This window comes from Rhinoraja longicauda, chromosome 23 (assembly GCF_053455715.1).
Source record: "Rhinoraja longicauda isolate Sanriku21f chromosome 23, sRhiLon1.1, whole genome shotgun sequence".
NCBI lineage: Eukaryota > Metazoa > Chordata > Chondrichthyes > Rajiformes > Arhynchobatidae > Rhinoraja > Rhinoraja longicauda.
Genome location: NC_135975.1, coordinates 34,303,572 through 34,326,743, shown reverse-complemented (window position 1 = coordinate 34,326,743; position 23,172 = coordinate 34,303,572). Strand labels below are relative to the sequence as shown.

Sequence of the window (23,172 nt, the reverse complement as noted above, 5' to 3'; positions counted from 1 at the left end):
AGCCAATTAACCTACAAACATGTATGTCTTTGAAGTGTGGGAGGATCCAAAGATCTCCCGGAGAAAACGTATGCAGGTCACGGGAAGAACGTACAAACTCCGTACAGACAGCACCCATGGTCAGCATCAAACCCGGGTCTCTGGCGCTGTAAGGCAGTAACTCTACCGCTGCACCACCTGCAATAGAAACATAGAAACATAGAAAATAGGTGCAGGAGGAGGCCATTCGGCTCTTCGAGCCAGCATCGCCATTCATTGTGATTATGGCTGATCGTCCCCAATCAATACCCCGTGCCTGCCTTCTCCCCATATCCCTTGATTCCACTAGCCCCTAGAGCTATGATCCATGCTGCCCAGAATGTGCAGGTTCTCGCAGTTACACTGACAATGTTTGAATTTGATGAGATTTTGAATGACCAACGATAAAGGTTAAATTATCTCCTTTGGGTCTGTTCTTCATTCTTTACACAAGCTTCCCTTTCAGCATACCCCTACTTCCTTTTTTCCAACTTTGCACTATGGAACTTAAGTCACAAGAGACCACAGATGCTGAACTGTTGAGCAAAAAATAAAGTGCTGGAGGAACTCAGCGGGTCAGGCAGCATCTGTGGAGGGAAACATTTGGACGTCCCGCCAAAATTCACAACTATTCTATTATCTTTAACCATAACTAAAGCTTTGAGACTGTGAAAGGAAATAAATCTAATTCTGACATGCCGTTGAAAGCTTTGGTCTGGCAAAATTAAACACAGTGGACCCTGCAATCATGGGTCTGACCACACTCGACATTTCAGACCATTCATGTGACGTTGGTGGTAATCATCATGTGAAAGGTGCAATTTGCGGTGTTTTGTTTTGTTCCTAGGCAGAGAAGCAATCGCTAAAAATGCATCTTGAGCGTTTGGAGCAGGAGCTGCAGCTGGTTCTTGAACAGAACACACAGTTGACCACCAAGTTGCACAAAGCTGAGCGGGAAGTCAATGCTTTGTCGGTCAAAGTGAGTCAGAAAATAAGATGTTTGCATCTGATTCTATGGAGTATTTAAACAATTGTACCTGGCATTTATTCAGCAATTATAGCTCTTATTTGTACCATTTATCACAATAACATTATGTGAGTGACGGATAGATAAAAGCCTTCCGATATAAAAATTGTCATAAAGTCTATTTGCATCCATTTATATTCCATATGATGTTCCACACCAGTCTCGCATGTCTTAAAACTACGTTAGGGACAGATTTTAAAGCTGTACTTTCTTTGACAATCTATGAATTGGAATGAAAAAACTATTTTTCCTTTGGTATATTTGGATGTATGGAGTCACGCAGCGTTGAAACAGGCCCTTCGGCCCAACTTGCCCACACCGGCCAACATGTCCCAGCTACACTAGTCCCACGCCTGCGTTTGGCCCATATTCCTCCGAACCTGTCCTATCCATGTACCCGTCTAACTGTTTCTTAAACGTTGGGATAGTCCCTGAAACAACTACCCCCTTTGGCAGCTCCTTCCATGCACCCACCACCCTTTGTGTGACAGTTACCCCTCAGATTCGTGTTAATCTCTTGTTTTGAAAAAAGGTTGTAAAGAAGCAAGTTAATAGGAACTGCAAATTCCTGATGTCCTCCAGATTTGTTCCTCTGCTCCAGCGGTCACTAGTTTGTGATGTCATGGCAGCCTCATGCCCATTTTTTTGTGGCCAACATTGTGCAGATTGAAGAGTATATAAAGCATGATTACAGTCAAGTAATGGCATTGTCAGAGCCACACTCATTGTGATAAGATGCAAACCATACATAAGATGTTGAGTCTCATTGTCTGAACTCGTTCTCACCTAGGCCACAGCCAGCCATGGCCTGTATCATCGTTACTTTTTTGTACATCTTTCATTCATTTGTTCTATATCTCTCTACATCACCATCTACATCCCTCGCTTCCTTTTCCCATGACACTCAGTCTGAAGAACGGTCTCGACCCAAAACGTCACCTATTCCTTTTCTCCAGAGATGCTGTCTGACCCGCTGAGTTACTCCAGCTTTTTGTGTCTTTCTAAGATGTGTCATTGCTGTTTGCAAGTCTTAGTTCCACAGTGTACAGTAAAAGGGGGGAATTGGTCAGGGGGGAATTTTGATTGTTTTGCTGAGAATGATTTGCATTTTATCAGGCACAATAATTACAGTTTAAATGGGAAGGATGGTGGAGCCTAAATTACTTTTTTGTCATTACAGCTAGAAGAATGTAAACATGCCCATAAGCTAGAAGTTACAAACGTCAAACTAGATGCGGCGAGATCCAAAGGGGAAGTTGAGAGAGAAAGAGATAAGATGCAAAGCCTAATGGATGGTATCCTTCTTGAATTCTCTTTGATTTAGAAACTATATGTTGCTATATGTTTCCTGATGGGGATATTATAAAGATCCTGAACACTGACACATATTAATTACTCAGTTGTTCATGAAAATGCAAAGAAAATAATTCAGAAATGTGGTGACTTTGGGTGGTATTGTTGAAATGGTAGGAAAAAAACTGCAGATGCTGGTTTAAATCGAAGGTAGACACAAAATGCTGGAGTAACTCAGCGGGTCAGACTTTGTCCCGCTCCCTCCCCCGACATCAGTCTGAAGAAGGGTCTCGACTCGAAACGTCACCCATTCCTTCTCTCCCGAGATGCTGCCTGACCCGCTGAGTTACTCCAGCATTTTGTGTCTACCTTTTGTTGAAATGGTAACTGTTTTACATCTCCCGATTTTGCTGCCACTTGCATGGAGATATTTTAAAGGAGAGCACAAAGAGTACCAGTGTTCGCAGAACCAATCTAGTCATCAAGAACAAGATTGCACAACAGAATACATGCAACAGTTTTGAACAACGTCTAGTTAATAAAGAGTGGGTAGTTTAGCTAATAGAGAGTTAATAGCTAGGAGGATTGCAATCATTGAGTTTAGAGGTGATGGGCCTCATGGGTTTCAGCAGCACTGGGTTTGATGGAAAGCATATAGCTCGGGGTTTTAAAAAGATTACCATGTTTGAAATGGTTATGTTTAGTTCGGGTTAGTGGGCAGGGAGAAAGATAGCTGAATTCATAACGGAGACACCATTATGTCAGATCTCCCATGATGGAAGTGGAGAAAGTTAACCAAGAGTGGCATTAATTAAGGCAATAAAAAACAAACTACTGAAGGAACCTAGTGGATCAGGCAGCATCTGTGGAGACAACGGGAACATCCACATTTTGGGTCGAGATCAGGATTGAGTGCATAAAGTGGTGGTAGCCAGTATAAAGAGGGGAGGGGGAGCCAAGAGCTGGCAGGTAAGGGGGGAATTTGGAAAAGGAGCAATTGATGGGCAGATGGTTCCAGGTGAAGGTGGCTGGGGGTTGGGGGGGGGGGTGGAGGGAGAAGAGGGGTTGAGATATATTGGCCTTACCCGGATTAACCGCGGCACTGTTGAGTGAGATGGGAAGTCGGCATGCTTACTAAAGCTGGCCCTGTAGTGGCCTGGCGGAGGCCAGAGAAAAGGCAAGACGCCAGGCAGTGTTTAGTTAGATTCTTTATTAGGCTGTGAGCTGGTGCCCACAGCGTAGTTCTCCTAGGGATGATCCACGCCTTCCCTTGGTCTGGCTTTTAACCCCTTTCACCTATCCGTCACGTAACGAGGGGGCTGACCCGAGGAGTGGCCTGATCCGCCACAGGACCCCCCCCCCAAGAACCGGAGGTACAAAACGGACAGGAGGGCGCACGAGGCGACCAGCCCGGGTGCGCACCATGACCGGCGCAGGGACCGGCGACTGACCGACAGGTGGAGGGGTCGTAGCAGACACTGGAGGGGGTAGCTTGGACGGGGGGCGACCGCGCGGGCGGGGCTGTGCAACCGGCACCGGCCGATCAATGTCCACATGTGCCGGCTTCAGCCGTGCGATCGAAACAGTCTCTCTGCGACCCCCCATGTCCAGAACGAATGTGGCCGAGCCGTGTTGTAGGACCCGGAAGGGGCCCTCGTACGGCCGCTGGAGAAGTGATCGGTGTGCGTCCCTGCGCAGGAACACAAACTGGCAGTCCTCCAGAGCGGCAGGGACGTGTGGCTGGAATGTCCCATGACGTGATGTGGGCACAGGTGCCAGCCTGCCCACCGTCTGCCGAAGACGTTGCAGGGCGTCAGAAGGCTGCTCCACTCGACCGTGCGCTGGTGGGATGAACTCCCCGGGAACCGTCAAGGGGGCCCCGTACACCAACTCGGCGGAGGAGGAGGCCAAGTCCTCCTTGGGTGCGGTGCGGATCCCCAGCAAAACCCACGGCAGGGCGTCCACCCAGTCTGGGCCCGTGAGCCGAGCCTTCAGGGCAGCTTTCAGCTGGCGGTGAAAGCGTTCCACCAACCCGTTCGACTGTGGATGGTACGCCGTAGTGTGGTGTAGGCTGACACCCAAGAGTCTTGCCATGGCCGACCACAGTTCCGAAGTGAACTGTGGCCCCCGGTCGGATGTAATGTCCAGTGGCACCCCGAACCGGGCGATCCAGTGCGCCGCCAAGGCCCGCGCGCAGGTGGCCGTCGAGGTGTCTGCCAGCGGAATGGCCTCCGGCCACCGCGTGAAGCGATCTACCACAGTGAAGAGGTGGGTCATGCCCCGGGACGGCGGCAGCGGCCCCACGATGTCTACATGAATGTGGTCGAAGCGCTGCCGAGGGACACGAAACTCTTGCAGAGGCGCACGCACGTGTCGCTGGATTTTTGAAGTTTGGCACGGGATGCAGGTACGTGCCCAGTGTGCGACCTGCTTACGCAGCCCGTGCCACATGAAACGGGAGGATACAAGGGCCACCGTCGCCCGAATGGAGGGGTGAGACAGCTCGTGGAGCACCTCGAATACCCTGCGACGCCAGACGACAGGGACGATGGGCCGCGGCAGGCCAGTGGAGGTGTCGCACAACAGTGTTGTATCCCCGGGGCCACAGACAATGTCCTCCAGCTGCAGGCCGGACACGGCTGTACGATAGGCGGCCATCTCCTCGTCCCCCAGCTGTGCGGCTGCTAGGGCGGAATAGTCGATCCCCCCGGCCAATTGTAGGACGGCGTGGATCGCGGGTCTAGACAGGGCGTCGGCCACCCTGTTGTTTTTTCCCTCCACGAACCGAATTGAGGTGGTATATTCCGACACATAAGCCAATTGTCTCTGTTGCCGCGCAGACCACGGATCCGAAACCTTGGCGAACGCAAATGTGAGTGGCTTGTGGTCTGTGAACGCGGTAAAGGGTCTCCCTTCTAGGAAGTACCGAAAGTGGCGTACCGCGAGGTAGAGGGCGAGGAGCTCCCGGTCGAACGCGCTGTAATGCCGTTGGGCCCCGCTGAGGTGCCTGCTAAAGAAGGCGAGTGGCCGCCAACACCCGTCGATGTGCTGCTCTAGCACCGCGCCGACCGCCACCTCCGAAGCGTCCACGGTCAGGGCGGTTGGGGCATCCTCCTTAGGATGGACGAGCATCGTGGCCCTGGCCAGGGCCTCCTTAGCCTGCTCAAAGGCCGCTCCTGCTTCGTCGTCCCACTCGACCTCCTTGCGGCGACCAGCCATGAGGTGGAAGAGTGGGCGCATAGTTCGGGCTACCGACGGCAGGAAGCGGTGATAGAACGAGACCATCCCAGCGAATTCCTGCAGGCCCTTGACAGTGGTCGGTCGGGGGAAACGGCGGACAGCTTCGACCCTGTCCGGAAGAGGTACCACCCCTTGTGGGGTCACCCGATGGCCGAGGAAATCGATGGCCGTCACCCCAAAACGGCACTTGGAAGTGTTGATGGACAAACCGTACTCGCTGAGGCGTTTACACAGCTGGCGGAGGTGGGTGCAGTGCTCCTGCTTCGAGCGGCTGGCCACGAGTACGTCGTCCAAGTAGACAAAGACGAATTCTAGGCCACGGCACACACAGTCCATAAGCCGTTGGAAGGCCTGTGCGGCGTTCTTCAACCCGAACGGCATCCGTAGGAACTCGAATAGGCCGAACGGGGTGATGATGGCAGTCTTGGGGATGTCATCGGGGTGGACCGGGATTTGATTATATCCGCGCAAAAGGTCCACCTTGGAGAACACGGATGCTCCGGCCAGGTGGGCATTAAAGTCCTGGATGTGCGGAACCGGGCACCTGTCGGGAACGGTCGCGTCATTTAAGCTCCGATAGTCCCCGCACGGTCGCCAACCCCCGTCCGCCTTGGGGACCAAGTGGAGTGGTGACGCCCACGGGCTATCGGAAGGGCGCACGATGCCCATTGACTCCATCTGATGAAACTCCTCTCGAGCTAGACGGAGCTTGTCTGGAGCGAGACGCCGCGCTCGGGCGTGCACGGGTGGCCCGGTGGTGGGGATGTGATGTTGCACCCCGTGCTTGGGAGTGGAGGAGGAGAAGTGGGTTTCCACAATGTCCGGGAAGTCCGCCAGGATGAGCGCGTACGTCGCATCCACGGACGACAGGTGTCCGACGTTGGGGGAGACCGGCCTCAGCGTGCTGGAGTGCACCAGGCGCTGCCGCCCGACATCCACGAGCATGGAATGCGCCCGCAGGAAGTCGGCGCCCAGCAGCGGCTGGGAAACATCGGCAATGATGAACTGCCACGTGAACCAGCTGTCGCCGAAGTTACGGGCGAGCTGGCAGACCCCTTAAGTGTTGATGGGGCTACCGTTCGCCGCAGTGTAGGCCTGCTTGAATAAGAAACAGGGCGGGTGGTCGCCCATAAGGGCGAGCATGTCCTCCAGAAGGGCCGACGGCCGTCGGTCCCCGAGCCCCCCCTGGCTCATAACGCGAGTTGCCCTCTCGGCGTCGCTGAGGCCGAACCTCCTGATAAGGAGTTCTTTCAGGCCCTTATATTTGTCATCCGCGGGGGGGTCATTAAGGTAAGGCTTTACTCGCCTTGCTGTCACCTGGTCCAGGGCGCCGACGACGTAAAAGTACTTCGTCAAGTCGACGGTTACCCCTCGCACAGCAAACTGTGCCTCTGCCTGCTGAAACCAGACCTCAGGCTCTTCGGTCCACAGGGTCGGGAGTTTGAGGGAGACGGCCTCGAGGTCGGCAGGACCGAGGGCGGCAGGACCGGGTTGCCCATTGTTCGACATCACTACGTGTGATGTCCGTCGAGGTCACCAATGTAGTGGCCTGGCGGAGGCCAGAGAAAAGGCAAGACGCCAGGCAGTGTTTAGTTAGATTCTTTATTAGGCTGTGAGCTGGTGCCCACAGCGTAGTTCTCCTAGGGATGATCCACGCCTTCCCTTGGTCTGGCTTTTAACCCCTTTCACCTGTCCGTCACGTAACGAGGGGGCTGACCCGAGGAGTGGCCTGATCCGCCACAGCCCTGTGTTAAATGTTGAAGTGACTGACCAGGATAAACCCTATTAGAACAATAATGATGGTGCAAGTAAGGAAGCATCCACTACTAGTGTGCAATGATTCCGTTCCGACAGTTTGTCTTGGGGTTATGCAAGTGACATTCCTGAACTACAATCATTGCTGACTTGGATGATATAAATACCTAAAACTGCAGACTGAAACGTCACCTATTCTTTTTCTTCAGGTCTGAAGAAGGGTCTCGACCCGAAACATCATCTATTCCTTTCCACCAGCTTTTTGTCTCTATCTTCGGTTTAAACCAGTTAAACCAGCATATCCAATTCCTTCCTCTATATATATATATATATATATATATAAACATAGCACAAAAAGTAAGGACATTTGTGTTTTGTAGATTATTTCTTTGTTGTAACAATGCTTCTTGGCAATAAATCTTATACCGTTGGAAAGCCTGTTTATTTCCCTTTTAAATGGTGCCACATTTGTAAGGAACATGCATTTGTCGGATGAGCAGCAGAGCTGAGTATGTGGGTTGCGCTCATGAAAAATCTGCCAAATCTTCTCTGCCAAAGCCAAACAGCTTATTCTGCCATTGACTCTTGTTCGGTGTTGTTTGGTGGATTGGATGATTGAAGTCTGAAGAAACAAGACATATTGGCAATTTATTCATTTAATAAACAGGAGCCTCAGTAGCGTGTGGAAGAACCATACACAGCCACAACAGCCTGGCACCTCCTCCTCATGCTGGTCACCAGCCTGGTCACACACTGTTGTGGGATGGCATCCCATTCTTCAACCAGCATTTGTCGCAAGTCAGCCAACGTGGTTGTGTTGGTCACTCTGGCACGAACAGCACGCCCAAGCTGATCCCACAAGTGTTCAATGGGGTTGAGGTCAGGACTGCTGGCAGGCCATTCCATCCTCTCCACTCCCAAATTCTGGAGGTAGTCTCTGAGAAACCCTGCTCTGTGGGGGCAAGCATTGTCATCTTGGAGGATAGAGTTCGGTCCCAGACTGTGGAGATATGGGATTGCCACTGGTTGCAGAATCTCATCTCGATATCTCTCTGTATTGAGATTGCCTCCAATGATGACAAGCCTCGTTTTTCCAGTGAGGGAGATGCCGCCCCACACCATCACACTGCCTCCACCAAAAGATGTTACTCTATCGGTGCAGCAATCAGCATAGCGTTCTCCACGTCTTCTCCATACTTTGACCCTATGATCCAACTGCCGTAGGCAGAATCTGGACTCATCGCTGAACATAACGTTCCTCCACATGTTCAGGTTCCAGTGCACGTGTTGCCGACACCAGCGCAAACGGGCCTGACGATGAAGGGTAGTCATGGCAGGCCTCCTGGCAGCCCTATGAGACCGGTGATCGGCTGCGTGCAGTCTGTTCCGAATTGTCTGGGCAGAAAGCCGTCGGCCATATCGTCCTGTAAACCTTGACTGCAAATCTGTAGAAGACAGCCTACGGTTCCTAAGTGCTGACAGGGTGAGGAAACGGTCTTCTTCGGGTGTCGTCTTCTTGGGACGCCCACTTCGCGGCCTATCTCTGACATCCCCCGTTATATGGAACTTGGCCTTCACTTTGGAGATAGTACAAGGGCTCACTCCAAATAATGCCGCAACTTGGTTTTGCGGAACACCAGCTTGAAGTTGCCCTATCGCACGGGCCCTATCCAGATCAGTCAAACGTGGCATGCCGATTCTTGGAGCAGACACCTACTGACCACTGTAGCAGGGCCCATGCTCACAGATGCTGCCAATCAGGTGCCAAACAGGCACCTGATTGTCAGCACCTGGGGGTACCAGAAGCTCAAAACAAGAGTCAATAGCAACAGCAGAATAAGCTGTTTGGCATTGGCAGAGAAGATTTGGCAAATTTTTCATGGGCGCAACCCATATACTCAGCTCTGCTGCTCATCCCACAAATGCATGTTCCTTACAAATGTGGCACCATTTAAAAGGGAAATAAACAGGCTTTCCAACGGTATAAGATTTATTGCCAAGAAGCATTGTTACAACAAAGAAATAATCTACCAAACACAAATTTCCTTACTTTTTGTGCTATGTTTATATATATAATATGTGTGTGTATGTTTATATATCTATATATAAACACACACGCACCCGCGCACGCATGCACACACATATATATATAAATAAAATATGTGTATGTATATATATTGCTGTCTTCTGTTTGGGTATTTATTTCCTTTCTAAATATCTTTATTATTGGATTGATGAACCTATGAACAATGTTTAAGCATTCATTTTTGTTTTTGCCCAACAGGTTTGGAGTCAGATAATGAAATTCTGAAGGCCAACATTGAAAGACACAAAGAGCTTATGGCAGCAAAAGAAAGAGAGCTGATACGGAAGGTTCAGGCGGCTAAAGAAGAGGATTTCCAGAAACTCGCAGCACTGCAGGGTGAAAAGTGTGTATTCTTCTTAAAACTTTTCAAAGAAAAATTGTGAGCATATTGAGCGCCAATTCTTTTCATCAAACACATTTGGTATTCTTGAAATCCAGCTCCATGTATCCAGAGCTAGTGGTCAAAGACCATTTTCTCACCTTTTTCTCACCAGGTCTGTCCACTATAACCAAAATCCATTATGAATCCCTGCCTCTCAGTTTGAAGAATGGTGTCGGGCCAAAACGTCACCTATTCCTTTTCTCCAGACATGCTGCCTGACCCGCTGAGTTACTCCAGTTTTTTGTGTCTGTTATGAAGGGGTCTGTTAAAAAAAGGGTTTACTGTACTGTTGTTGGTAAACAGTGGTCTTTTAGTTCATTTTCCCATTGACTAGGGGTAGATTACTTAATAAATTGAATTACCTTCCCTTGAACAATTGGGGGAGGCAATTTTAATTGCATTTGTACAAGAACACTTGGCCTGGAATATACCAATGTGCAATACTCGTCAAACAGATATCAGGCTAACACAGTTGGTGATCATTTCTCGAGTCAAAAGATAATGATGATACATCCATCGTGGACTTAAACATATAGTTCTGGAGTGCTATCAAAGCTAGTATCTTTAGGTCAGATTTTAAACATAAATCATGTCTGCATGTTGAGACAGTTCCACGGTCCTTCAGGTTGATCAGACCATTTATGTTTTTGCTAGTGTTGGGATCTTGCTGTGCACAACAGCAAGGAGAGACCGATCAGCTATGATTGAATGGTGGAGAAGACTTGATGGGCCGAATGGCCTAAATCTATTTCTATCACATGATCTTATGATCACAAGTGAACTGCCAAGTTTTCTTCGAAGGTAGACACAAAATGCTGGAGTAACTCAGCGGGTCAGGCAGCATCTCGGGAGAGAAGAAATGAGTGACGTTTCGGGTCAAAACCTTTCTTCAGACTGATCACTGATCGCTCCACTGCCAAGTTTTCTTTTTTAATAATAATAATAACCATTGTTCCAAAGTCATCCATTGGAGATATAGATCTTGTAGTTATCCTACAAAACTATATCAATGCATTTTATTATAATTTCTGCAGTAGAAGGTCCATGACTCTTTTCTTTCATCACATTGAGGTTGTTTTTCTGAATGGCCTTCCCCTTGTCATCATTCCAAACAAAGTGGGAGAGGATGAAGTTACTTGTGGGGAAGGACCTAGGAAGATGTAGTTGTTCTTTCCCCTCGTTACTTGCTGTGCCCGATACATTTATTGAGACCAGTGGAATCTAAAGTCATTCGAACAAACCAATATTTGATTTTCTTCTCACCCATGTCCAATTTCATCCACGGAGACTTTACTTGAACACTGATAAATCTTGGCCAGATTTTCCTTGTTGAAAAGTAATCAAAGCATTTATTTACTCGAAGATTGGAAATAGAAAATAAAATGGCTGACCTGGAGAGGCTGAAGGCTGAACAGGATGTGACGTGGCAGGCTGAGAAGGATCATTTGGGCGAGAAGATGCACGCCGTGCTGTTAGAAGAGGAGGCATCCAAGAGGGAGGTGCTCAACCTCAGGTTTGAACTGGAGCACCAGAGCTTGGTGTACATCTTGACTTTTATTTTACACACTTCTCATAGTTATCTGAAAATGCCTTGCCTATTTTATAACGATTTTTAAGTTTTGGGGGTAAATGTCAAGGCTAAGGAATAATTATTTTTTCCCCTATTACACTCTATCCATCAAACACTCTTTTTGATCTAGCCTCATGTTGAAACAGGATTCCCTGTGCCTATGGGAGATGGAAATGTGGAAGTGATGTTGGAAATGACTTGGGATAGAGAACTTCCTTGATGTACAGTCAACAGAAAGAAAAGCAGGCTTGGAGGTTGTTTGGGGGAAGGGGTAGGAGTTAAGAGTGGTACAAGGGAACGAGAACTCTGAGGAAGGGTCTCGACCCAAAACGTCACCCATTCCTTCTCTCCAGAGCTACTGCCTGTCCCGCTGAGTTACTCCAGCATTCTGTGTCTATCTTTGACACAAGGGAAGGAATTGAGTTGGCCTTATCTGTAATTGAAATGATGGGAAGAGAGAGTCCGTGTGAGATGATAGGCAAATTTGTATGGAGGCACTGGTTGAAGGTGGTTGTGAACTTTGGAAAAAGGTGTAATAAGATGAAGTGGAAGCTGAACTCTGAAGATAAGGTGATACAGCAGGGGCTGAAGGAGGAAAGCACTTTTCTCAGTGAGAAACCGGGCAGGATAAAAGTGCAAACAATTTTTTTAAACGGAATTAGGAATGTGGAACCAGTCGAGATGTTGAAAGGTAAAGGGTTCTTGAGAATGGAGGGGTAGAGCACAGTAAACTTCAGTAATGTGACCCACTAAACGTTTGTTCACTGGACTTGCATAGAAAGAGCCAGCAAAGTGTACATTTTGGTGCCTGTTTGTTGTTACTTTATGCTGCAGGTCCAAGTTTCAACAGCAAGTGCATCAGATAGAAGAACTTGAGAAAGAAAGGAATGACAATGATGAACTGAGACAGGTACTCCACTGAATGGTCTCTGAAAATATTATTTTCTAATCTATTTGGGTGGCACGGTGGCGCAGCGGTAGAGTTGCTGCCTTACAGCGAATGCAGCGCCAGAGACTTGGGTTCGATCCTGACTACGGGTGCTGTCCGTACGGAGTCTGTACGTTCTCCCCATGACCTGCGTGGGTTTTCTCCGGGATCTTAGGTTTCTTCCCACACTCCAAAGACGTGCAGGTTTGTAGGTTAATTGGCTTGGTAAATGTAAAAATTGTCCCTAGTGGGTATAGGATAGTGTTAATTTGCTGGGATCGCTGGTCAGCGTGGACCCGGTGGGCCGAAAGGGCCTGTTTCCGCGCTGTATCTCTAAACTAAACTAAACTAAACTAATCAGAGCACCTCTAACTCTGCAGCACTTTTTGCAGCAGACTATGGATGTCTCTAAGTGTAGGAAGAAACTGCTGATTCTGGTTTATACCGAATATAGACACAAAATGCAGGAGCAACTCAGCGGGCCAGGCTGCATCTCTGGAGAGAAGGAACAGGTGACATTTCGGGTCGGGTCTGAAGAAGGATTCCGACCCGAAATGTCACGTTCCTTTCTCCAGCGATGCTGCCGAGCCGACCGAGTTGCTCCAGCATTTTGTGTCTATCTATGGATGTCTCTAAATTCTCTTTGAGCCCCAAAAAAATCCTTTGTGACTATTTGTAAAATAGCTTGAACATATTTCCTGCTTTCCTTCCTCCTAAGAAATTAATGAAAAGCTAATACACATTTTGAATAATCAGCAACATTTCAGTTACAATAATGCATATTTCTCTGAGGATTTAAACCACGTTTTAACCTTGATTGTAAATTTTAAATTGAGACTTTTTTATGTTGCCTGTATGTTGGTTTAGAAAATCTTAAAAATTGTAAAGCAAAGATGACGAATTATAAATTTAAATTCAAAATCAGCAAAATGAATGTGCGTAGTGGTAGAGTTGCTGCCTTACAGCGAATGCTAGAGACCTGGGTTTGATCCTGACTACGGGCGCTTGTCTATACGGGGTTTGTACCAGCGTGGGTGTTCTCCGAGATCTTCGGTTACTTCCCACAATCCAAAGACATAGGTTAATTGGCTTTGCATAAATGTAAATTGTTCCTGGTGAGTGTAGGATTGTGTTAATGTGTGGGGATCGCTGGTCGATGCACCAAAGCGCCTGTTTCCGCGCTGTATCTCTAAACTATCTCTAAACTAAACTGAAATACAAAATGAAATTTCACTTTCAACAGGAACTAAATTTAAATTTTCCTCTTTTGCATCTTGCCCTCCCCACCACCACTCAACTGAAGCAAATCAGTGAACTGCAGATCCAGGCTAACACTGCGACACAGTCAGAAAATGATTTATTGGAGAACAATAAAAAGCTACGAGAAATGCTTGACCGCTTAAAGGAGGAAGTTCGAAATGGAAGAAGCCAAGCAGAACGGGCACAGCAGGAAGCTGAAAAGTAAGATGCTGTTTCCCTTTGAATAATTTTTGTATTTCGGCAATTTATCTCTTCCGCTTTCATATATTTTCCCCATTCTGTGATAAACATTCCACCGGGTGGCGCTTTCAGCGATGGCAGCCTCGCCAACAGTCTGTCTGTCCTTTTGTCTCTTTTGGTATTTTTAGTGTGTTTTAAAAGTTTGTGTTAATGTTCTCTGGTTTGTTTTATGTGGGGGGAGGGGGAAACTTTTTTCAATCTCTTACCTTGCCGGAGATGCGATTGTTTTCCGGATCGTATCTCCAGTCACTCTGCGGCCTAACATCATGGAGCTGGCGGCCTTGCTCGTGGCTGACTTTGAGCCCCACCGCGGGGGTGTGGACTTACCATCGGAGCCTGAGATCCCTTGCCTGGGATCGACGCTCCAACCACGGCCTGCGGATTTCACCATCGAGGAGCTCGCAGTCTCGGGTAGAGGCTGATGTCGGGAAGCTCCAAACCACAGGAGGTTCGACCAGCCCTGACTCGGGAGTCCGATCGCCCGGTGTGGGGAGCCGAGATCCCCCGATGCGGGAGCTTGATCCCCCGATGTGGAGGGCTCGACCACCGGTTGCAGGAGCCAAGCTCGCCCCGACTGCGGAAGGTTCAAGTGCCCTGACCGCGGGAGAACAAAGAAGGGAAGAAGATTGAACTTCTTTTGCCTTCCATCACAGTGAGGGATGTGGGGGAGTCGCTGTGGTGGATGTTCATGTTAAAAAATTATTTGGGTGTCTTGTTGCTATTTATTGGTACGACTGTATGGCAAATCAAATTCCTCATATGTTGCAAAGTATACTTGGCTAATAAATTATTATTATGGTTATATGGAATTCAAGACTCCTGGGTAATTATCGTTCATGCTTGCTCTAGCTGGCCTGGAAACAGAAAATACTCTAGAAGTCAGGTGTCATCTATGGAGAGAGGGTAAAGGTTAATGTTTCTGGTCTGACTTTACATCAAAGCTATTATGGGGAATGGTCTTGATGGACTTAAAATGTTAACACTGTTTTTATCTCCACTAATGCCTTCTGATCTGCTGAGTATTTGGAGCAATTTCTGTTTTTATTTCGGATTTCCAGCATCTGCAGTCCTTTCAGTATTTCAACGTCTGCTCTAGTTAGATGTTGCCCAGTATGGTGAATGAGGTGGTGTTCTCTGGATTGCACAGAGGTGCTATTACTCACCCATTATGTTATTATCCTCAGTGTTGCAGTTAGTTCCATTAGGATTGCCGGATGGCATTTAAATGTTTGTAAATCTTCTAATTCTTTGAAATGTTATTCAAGATTCAAGATAGCTTTATTTGTCATCCAATATTGGACGAAATTCAGTCACCCACAGTCCAACAATAAAAGCATTAAATAGGCATTAAAATTACACAACCCCAAAAACACAGTCCAACAATAAAAGCATTAAATAGGCATTAAAATTACACAACCCCAAAAACACACAAAAAAAAGAAACATTCATCAAAGAAACATCCATCACAGTGAGTCTCCTCCAGTCCTCTCCTCACTGTGATGGAAGGCCACAATGTCTTTCCCTTCTCCTGCCGTCTTCTCCCGCAGTCAGGCTGTTGTGGTTGCAGGCCGCGCCGGACGGTCGTCTGAATGGAGGAGAAAGCTGTGTTACCTCCTGACTTTCTTATCTACTCTTTCTAATTTTCATTAACTTCCAGCAGTGAATGCTTTATTGTCTTTGTTTAAATTCTTTGTTTTGCATATCCAAGGTATGCAAAGAGTCGCACATAAAGGGCACTGATAAAGTTACAAAATATCCCATGGCAGGTCCTCCTTTATTACCCCGCCGCTCCCGGCGGTCTCCCTCATGTTGGTTTTATGAAGCATTTATGAAGTACCTTGTGTTCAATTAAAGCATCTGGTAATTATATTAATGGGGTAGTAATAGAGGGATTTCCATTTGGTCTGCTTCAGGGATCCATTTTGCTTGATTATCCCCCGTGTAGCTGGATCATCTGTCTTATGTCTTGCACAGAGTGGTGGAAGAAAAGCGCATAGAGTGGTTGGAAGAGAAGCAAAAGCTGCAGAATCGTACCACGGAACTGGAGGAGAAGTACTGCCAGGCCAAAGAACGACTGCAGCGTGCAGCCTTAGCTCAGAAGAAGGTCTTGCCCTTCATTTTAATTCATTCGGAAGCCTAGTTCATTGAAATCCAAGTTTGCCGTGAGAAATTCTGACTTCTCTGCTTCTGTTGACAGAGGAAAACATTGAATGAAAGTAAACAGAAAAGATTACAGGAAAAGGTACAGCTGCTGGAGGCAAAAAAAGAAGAGTTGGAGATTGAGAACCGTACATATAAGTGAGTGTGCTTCTATTATTTCTATCATTTAACATCCGCGAAGGTGCTTCATTGAGAGGCAGGAATGGGTGCAGGCCCTTTAGCATGCCAAGCTTACACCACCTTTCATAGACAGACAGACAGACAGACAGACAGACGGACGGACGGACGGACGTAAATGCCCCCCCACCGGTCCCTCTTGTTCTCAGCATTTGAAGCTCTGGACTTTTACTGGGGCAGTTCGCATTGTCAGAAGTCCTAGAAGATATTTCTTGGATTGCTCTATTTGGGATGTGCCTGGCGTATGGCTCCTACCATTCCTGAACAGTTCTTTGATTCTATAAATGATGATATAATTGAAGATGGTCCCTGTAACCAATGAGACACTGTCTCCAGAACCATTACATAATTTAATCCAAAGTCATAGAGTCATACAGTGTGGAAACAGGCCCTAACTTGCCGACACCAACCTACATGTCCCATCTGCACTCGTCCCACCTGCCTGCGTTTGGCCCATATCCCTCTGAACCTGCCTAGCCATAAACCTGTCCAAATATTTCATAAACATCGCAATAGTACTTGCCTCAACTACCTCCTCTGGCAGCTTGTTCCATATACCCACCCACTGTGTGAAAAAGTAACCCCTTCGAGTAACTAATCTTTCCCCCCTTACCTTAAACCTCTGTCCTCTGGTTCCCGATTCCCCTACTCTGGGCAAGAGACTCTGTGCATCGTCCCAATCTATTCCTCTCAATGATTTTGTACACCTCTGTCGGATCACCTCTCATCTTCATGCACTCCATGGAATATAGTCCTTTGGAAACTTTCAGGTACCATGCTTTAGTCCTTGCCTGCTGAACCTCTCCCCAAAGGAGACGTATAGTTATCCCATAGAGACTGCGATGACGATTGATCAGATTGATTTATTACTGAGATAAGAGGGTTGTCCTGAAAGGAGAGTTTGAGGAGAATGATCTCCCACATTCAAAAGATAAGAATGAGAAGTAATCTCATTACAGCGTTCAAAATTCTTGAGAACTCTTGGATGGATGCTGTTATGCCAGCCTGGATGGTCCAGACTGAGTTATCATGGCATCAGGCTGACGGATTGTTCATTGAGGACTAGGTAGGGGGGACCTTTGTGGTTGTGGATCTTTGGAATTCTCTGTTCAAAGCAGGTGAATCCCCAGTTCATATGTGTAATTCAAAGTAAAGATCAGAAGTTTTGGGGGTCTTTAGGGCTGCATGTAGAATATAAAGCATGATCTTGTTGATTTGGTGGAATAGGCTTGAGAGACTACCTGCTTTTGTGTTCCACCGTGGGACGTGGACCCAGGATTCACCCTACACTCTTCAATATTCATAAAGTACCATTGAAATAAACGGGGTTTTTTTGTTGAGCGGTATTAATGGTTAATGCAGGCTCAGGAGGTTAAAATAATGATCTGTAAGGAAACCCTTTCAGAAAGCTGCTTTTCTCTGAGTCCTGTAAATCAGTGTAGCCAGAGCAAGTCACAGTAATTAGGGAGTAGAAAGTAAAACCGTAGAACTAGTGTGAAAGAGGCAAAAGGACAATAATATATTTGACATTGCTGTTCAACTTTTGAATGATCCATTTTTCCAGACAAAATGTTCCTTATGAAAATCATGCCAGAGTTCAGAAAAGGTTAAAGGATCTGCAGCGTAGACACAATGAATTCCGAAGGCTTATTCTGGGAGCAAACCTTTCATCTACTGGTCTGGGTAATACGGTCAATTTTCTACCACCTACCGTGATGCAAGGCAATGAAGCAACATTTGGAAACATTCAGGTAACATGTTTTGGTGAAATCAGTAGATGTTTTTGATCTGCTAAGATTTTCCATGGGAATATTGTCTTGCACTAAAGATAATATTGGAAAGTATGTTCTATTCCAATTTGGAGCTAGAGAGGATGGAACACTTTATAAATAATTTTTTAAAAGCTGGACACAAAATGCTGGAGTAACTCAACGGATCAGGCAGCATCTCAGGAGAGAAGGAATGGGTGACGTTTCAGGTCGAGACCCTTCTTCAGACTGATGTCGGGGGGGGTGGGACAAAGATAGGATGTAGTAGGAGATAGGAAGACCTTCCCAGTTCTCCCACTGTCTTCCTGTCTCCTACTACATCCTATCTTTGTCCCTTCCCCCTCCCCTGAAGAAGGGTCTCGAAGAAGAACCCGAAATGTCTCCCATTCCTTCACTCCTGAAATGTTGCCTGACCCGCTGAGTTACTCCAACATTTTGTGTCTACCTTCAATTTGAACCAGCATCTGCAGTTATTTTCCTACAAAAAAAAGCTGGAAATGTAGGTCGAGAAGTGTCGGGAGTCCAAGCGTAGAGATTGCAGATATATCATGGACTTGCAACTAAGTATGATTAACAAGACTAATGAATGGTGGGCTTCATACCTAGAGGACTGGTACATAATAGGTAGGAAGGATGAAGAGAAATGGGGAAAAAGCAGGAACGGGGTACTGATTTTGGATGATCAGCCATGATCATGTCGAATGGCGGTGCTGGCTTGAATGCCAGGTGAATGGCCTACACCTGCACCTACTTTCTGTGTTCAAGTCCTTGAATAGCATGTGATCTTTATATCAGCTCTATTTACTTAACGTTGCTCCAAATCCCTTTGTTCTCTTATAACCATATAACCATATAACAATTACAGCACGGAAACAGGCCCGTTCGGCCCTACCAGTCCACGCCGACCACTTTCTCTGACCTAGTCTCATCTATCTGCTCTCAGACCATAACCCTCCAATCCCCTCCCATCCATATACCTATCCAATTTACTCTTAAATAATAAAATCGAGCCTGCCTCCACCACTTCCACCGGAAGCTCATTCCACACAGCCACCACCCTCTGAGTAAAGAAGTTACCCCTCATGTTACCCCTAAACTTTTGTCCCTTAATTCTGAAGTTATGTCCCCTTGTTGGAATCTTCCCCACTCTCAAAGGGAAAAGCCTACAAGAATCTATTGATCAAAATTTTAAGTGCTAAGACATTTAGGAGAAAATTAGGCAGCCCAGAAAGATTCTCGTTGGTCAAGGTAATCTGGTACTGAAATTGCCATGAGTCAGTTTTAATTCAGTTTAGTTTATTGTCACGTGCACCGAGGTACAGTGAAAAACATTTTGTTGCGTGCTAACCAGTCAGCGGAAAGACAGCACATGATTACAATCGAGTCATTTACAGTGTACAGATATATGACATAGGGAATAACATTTAGTGCAATTAAAGTCCAATTAAAGATAGTCCGAGGGTCTTCAATGAGGTTGATAGTAGTTCAGAACCTCTCTAGTTGTTAGTAGGATGGTACAGTTGCCTGATAACAGCTATGGGTGATGGTGTCATTTTCCTTTACTGAAGAGTTTGTTTTTGGTAAGTTCATCATTTTGATTATTGTATGGTGCAGAATTAAAAAGCACCCGCAAAAAAACAGTCTTTTGAAAATGTTGACCGGTGTTTTTAAACGTGGATCATTCTTTAAAAGTTGTATGGCCTTTCTTCATGTTTAAGGAAGAACAACATCAGAACGAGCTGCATCTGATCCGCAAACGCCTCGAGGAACTGGAGACTAATCAAAAGCAGCAACTACAGGAGCTCGGTGCTCTCGACTGACCTGATGTTTACAGATGTTGGAACAGCATTTTTGAGTCATAAAGAACAAATAATTGTCATTTATTTGATACTAGTTATTGCACAATTTGATTTTGAATAGAGTACGTGTCGGGAAATGTATGTGAAACTGGTTTACATAATGCAACGTACTATCTCAAGTCCTTACGCATAACGCTTTGTGCCTTTTGAAGAGGTGGGATGTGATGCTGTGGACAGGGCAGTATGCTGTTCAGCTGAACTGTACATTATAACATGATACCGTGCATATAGTCCGGATTTATTCCTCCCTTATCTCCATTACACACACTACTCTGCAGATATGGTTTCATGATGAAGCCATTCTGCTGCCTCTATATTTGAAGAAGTTAGAGAAATTGAAATATTGACCATGTTTGGTATAATGGCACGTGCTTTTTGAGTTGTTTTTTGAATTTTATTACATGAAAGCTCAGAACACGTACCTGACAACAGGAATGTCATTGGTATTCCCTTGCAGTCTGGGTGTGTTGGTTCCTTAATCTACATGCACACCCATTCAAAGACCGCCTACTCAGCATAATCGTAACTTCAAGTACTTCCATCCAGATAGCACTGTGCAAGATCTGAGGTGATCAATTGCGTAACTGTTTTGGGATATTTATAAGATCATAAGTGATAGGAGTAGAATTAGGCCATTCAGCCCACTGAGTCCACTCCACCATTCAACCATGGCTAATCTGTCTCTCTACCCCAACCCCATTCTCCTGCCTTCTCCCCATAACCTCTGACGCCCGTATTTCCAGTAGGAAACATAGAAAAATTGAAAATAGGTGCAGGAGGAGGCCATTTGGCCCTTTGAGCCAGCACCACCATTCATTGCGATCATGGCTGATCATCCACAATCAGTAACCTGTGCCTGCCTTCTCCCCATATTCCTTGATTCCGCTAACCCCTAGAGCTCTATCTAACTCTCTTTTAAATTCATCTAGTGAATTGGCCTCCACTGCCCTCTGTGGCAGAGAATTCCACAAATTCACAACTCTCTGGGTGAAAAAGTTTTTTCTCAACTCAGTTTTAAATGGCCTCCCCTTTATTCTTAGAAACATGTCCTTACAAGAATCAAAAGAAAATAGTGGGAACCAGTTTGAGAATTGAGCCTTGGAACAGAGTATCGCCACTCAATGCCAGGGACTAGGTTTTCTGAAGAACATCATACAAAAGGTAACGATAGCAAGAGACACAGAGTTAAAATGTGAATCTGCCTATGTTTGACCCGTGTGAAATGGTGTGTGTCGGGCAGAATGGCCTCGCCCTGCTCAGAATGTTCCTTTGCCATGATTTATGCCTCCCTCGACCTCGTGCAAACATTAACTGAATTCCTCTTTATGAATTAAGTTGTGGTCAACCTGCGTTTCCTGAATTTGATTTATCTTAAAGAAAGAAGTTTTTAAAAAACAACCTTTTAAGTAATAATACAGAAAAAAAGGATTAATGGGGTTTTCAAGTCTAAAATGAGGCTGTTTCAATAGTTGGAGGGAGTTAAGGGGACAAAATTTGATGTTTCAACCAGGACATTAACCACATGGTTTATGTGAACTTGCTGGTAAAATGAAACCACGTTTCTAATTCTGGACTCAAACCAACTTCCTTCTGCAACCAAGTGTCACCACAACAGCAGTGGAGCGTGCCAACGGTATTAGACCTGCGAATGTGCTGGAACAGAAAATTAAAGCTTAAAATGCAATCTCATAATCCCAGCAACATGCGAGGAAACACCTTTGCATAATTTACTTTACTTTGTGCAATTTATGAATTAAAAAAATTATACAGTTTATCCAGAATGGCATTAAAGGTTTATTCTGAAATGTACTATGGGTTTAATCTTGTGCTTTATCTGCTTTCTTTAATTTTTTTCATAACTACAGAATTGTATGTCTGGTGATAACTGCAGTAATTTGACTGTGAAGCAAGTAGTTGGTGTTGGCCCTTGCCAGGGAGAGCTCTCACCAAGATGCTATTTCTTTTACCACTATTTCTTGTTTTATTTATTTGTAATTGTTTCCAATCTATCAAGGGATATCTAATTTATAATAAACTCCATTAAGATGTTTGACATGTTTTTTCATTCATGATTTTTACTTACTTGGTCTTTTAAGTGATTTCTGATTGAATGTGTTTGTACAATTCCTTTTTAATTAATTAACGTACCTGCAAGTACAATGGGTTTGGAAAGTTTTTATCGATGATACCAAATAAACATTTTGCCTGATCATATTGTGTACATGTGTGGAGGTTATCAAAGCTGCTCTCTGCCTGGGCCTCCTCCACTGTCAGGGTGAGGCCCAACGCACATTGGAGGAGCAGCACCTCATCTTTTGCTTGGGCAGCTTACAACCCAGCGGTGTGAATATTGATGTCTCTAACTTCAAGTAACCCTTGCATTCCCTCTCTCTCCGTCCCTCCCCCACCCTAGTTCTCCGACTAGTTCCACTGTCCTCCTGATTAAATATTACTGATTGTATGCCTCATTGTCACCTTCCCCCCAGCTAACAATGAACCATTCTACTTTTCCTTATCACATCCGTTTTGATCAGTCGTTTTCACACCGTACCCTTCTATATCTCTAGACCCTCTTCCCTGACTACCAGTCTGAAGAAGAAACATCACCCATTCCTTCTCTCCAGAGATGCTGCCTGTCCTGCTGAGATACTGCACCATTTTGTGTCCATCTTCTGCCTTCAGAAATGTGGTTCCAGATTTCAATAAGCCATTTTCTAACTGAAGCCTCCAACTGGATATTGCAATGGAAGCGGATGAAAGAAAGAGAGACACAAGAGGCAGCTGATGCTGGAATTTTAAGCAAAGCACAAAGTGCTGGAGGAATTTAGCGGGTCAGGCGGCATCTGTGGAGGGAATGGGCAGGCAACATTTTGTGTCCCAACCTGAAACGTCGTCTGTCCATTATTTCCACAGTTGTTACCTGAGCTGCTAAGTTATTCCAGCACATTATGTTTTGGATGAATAAAAAGTTGCAAAGAAATCATGTTCATAAGTCATAGTAGAAGAATTAGGCCATTCGACCCATTGAGTCTGCTCCACCATTTAATCATGGCTGATCTAGCTTCTCCTCTCAAACCCATTCTCCTGCCTTCTACCCATAATCTTTGAAACTAATCAAGAAATCACTTTTTTAAAGTTTTGTTATTCCAGATGACAAAACAGTGATTGCCAGGCCAAGTGGCAGCATGTCTTTCCAATGAGTTGGAGTGATATTTAATTGAAGTTGCCTGGCAAGGGCAAGGTGGCACAACTCCCTGCTTCATCCTTTGTGGGTGTGTTCATTCAGCATGCACAACCTGTGTTAGTGAGGTCCTACGCATAGCCTCAGGTGGACAAACAGATTGGCCAAGTGTTCTGTCCTATATAGATTCATGGAGTTATACAGCACAGTAACAGATGGGTCATTAA

At 46.0% G+C, this 23,172-nt stretch overlaps 1 protein-coding gene across 2 annotated transcripts in view; it reads left to right on the top strand.

Annotated features, from left to right (window-relative positions):
* The window catches only part of cep83 (centrosomal protein 83), a 43,188-nt gene extending 21,374 nt beyond the window's left edge, over window positions 1-21,814 (top strand). For both annotated transcript variants that reach the window (XM_078420039.1, XM_078420040.1), the window contains exons 7-16: window positions 866-997; window positions 2,226-2,340; window positions 9,618-9,762; window positions 11,165-11,314; window positions 12,206-12,281; window positions 13,603-13,760; window positions 15,774-15,903; window positions 15,997-16,097; window positions 17,701-17,887; window positions 19,624-21,814. In XM_078420039.1, coding sequence (XP_078276165.1) covers window positions 866-997; window positions 2,226-2,340; window positions 9,618-9,762; window positions 11,165-11,314; window positions 12,206-12,281; window positions 13,603-13,760; window positions 15,774-15,903; window positions 15,997-16,097; window positions 17,701-17,887; window positions 19,624-19,725 — 1,296 coding nt within the window. In that variant the 3' untranslated portion in view covers window positions 19,726-21,814. The remainder of the gene's footprint in view (window positions 1-865; window positions 998-2,225; window positions 2,341-9,617; window positions 9,763-11,164; window positions 11,315-12,205; window positions 12,282-13,602; window positions 13,761-15,773; window positions 15,904-15,996; window positions 16,098-17,700; window positions 17,888-19,623) is intronic.
* Window positions 21,815-23,172: the final 1,358 nt, after the last annotated feature.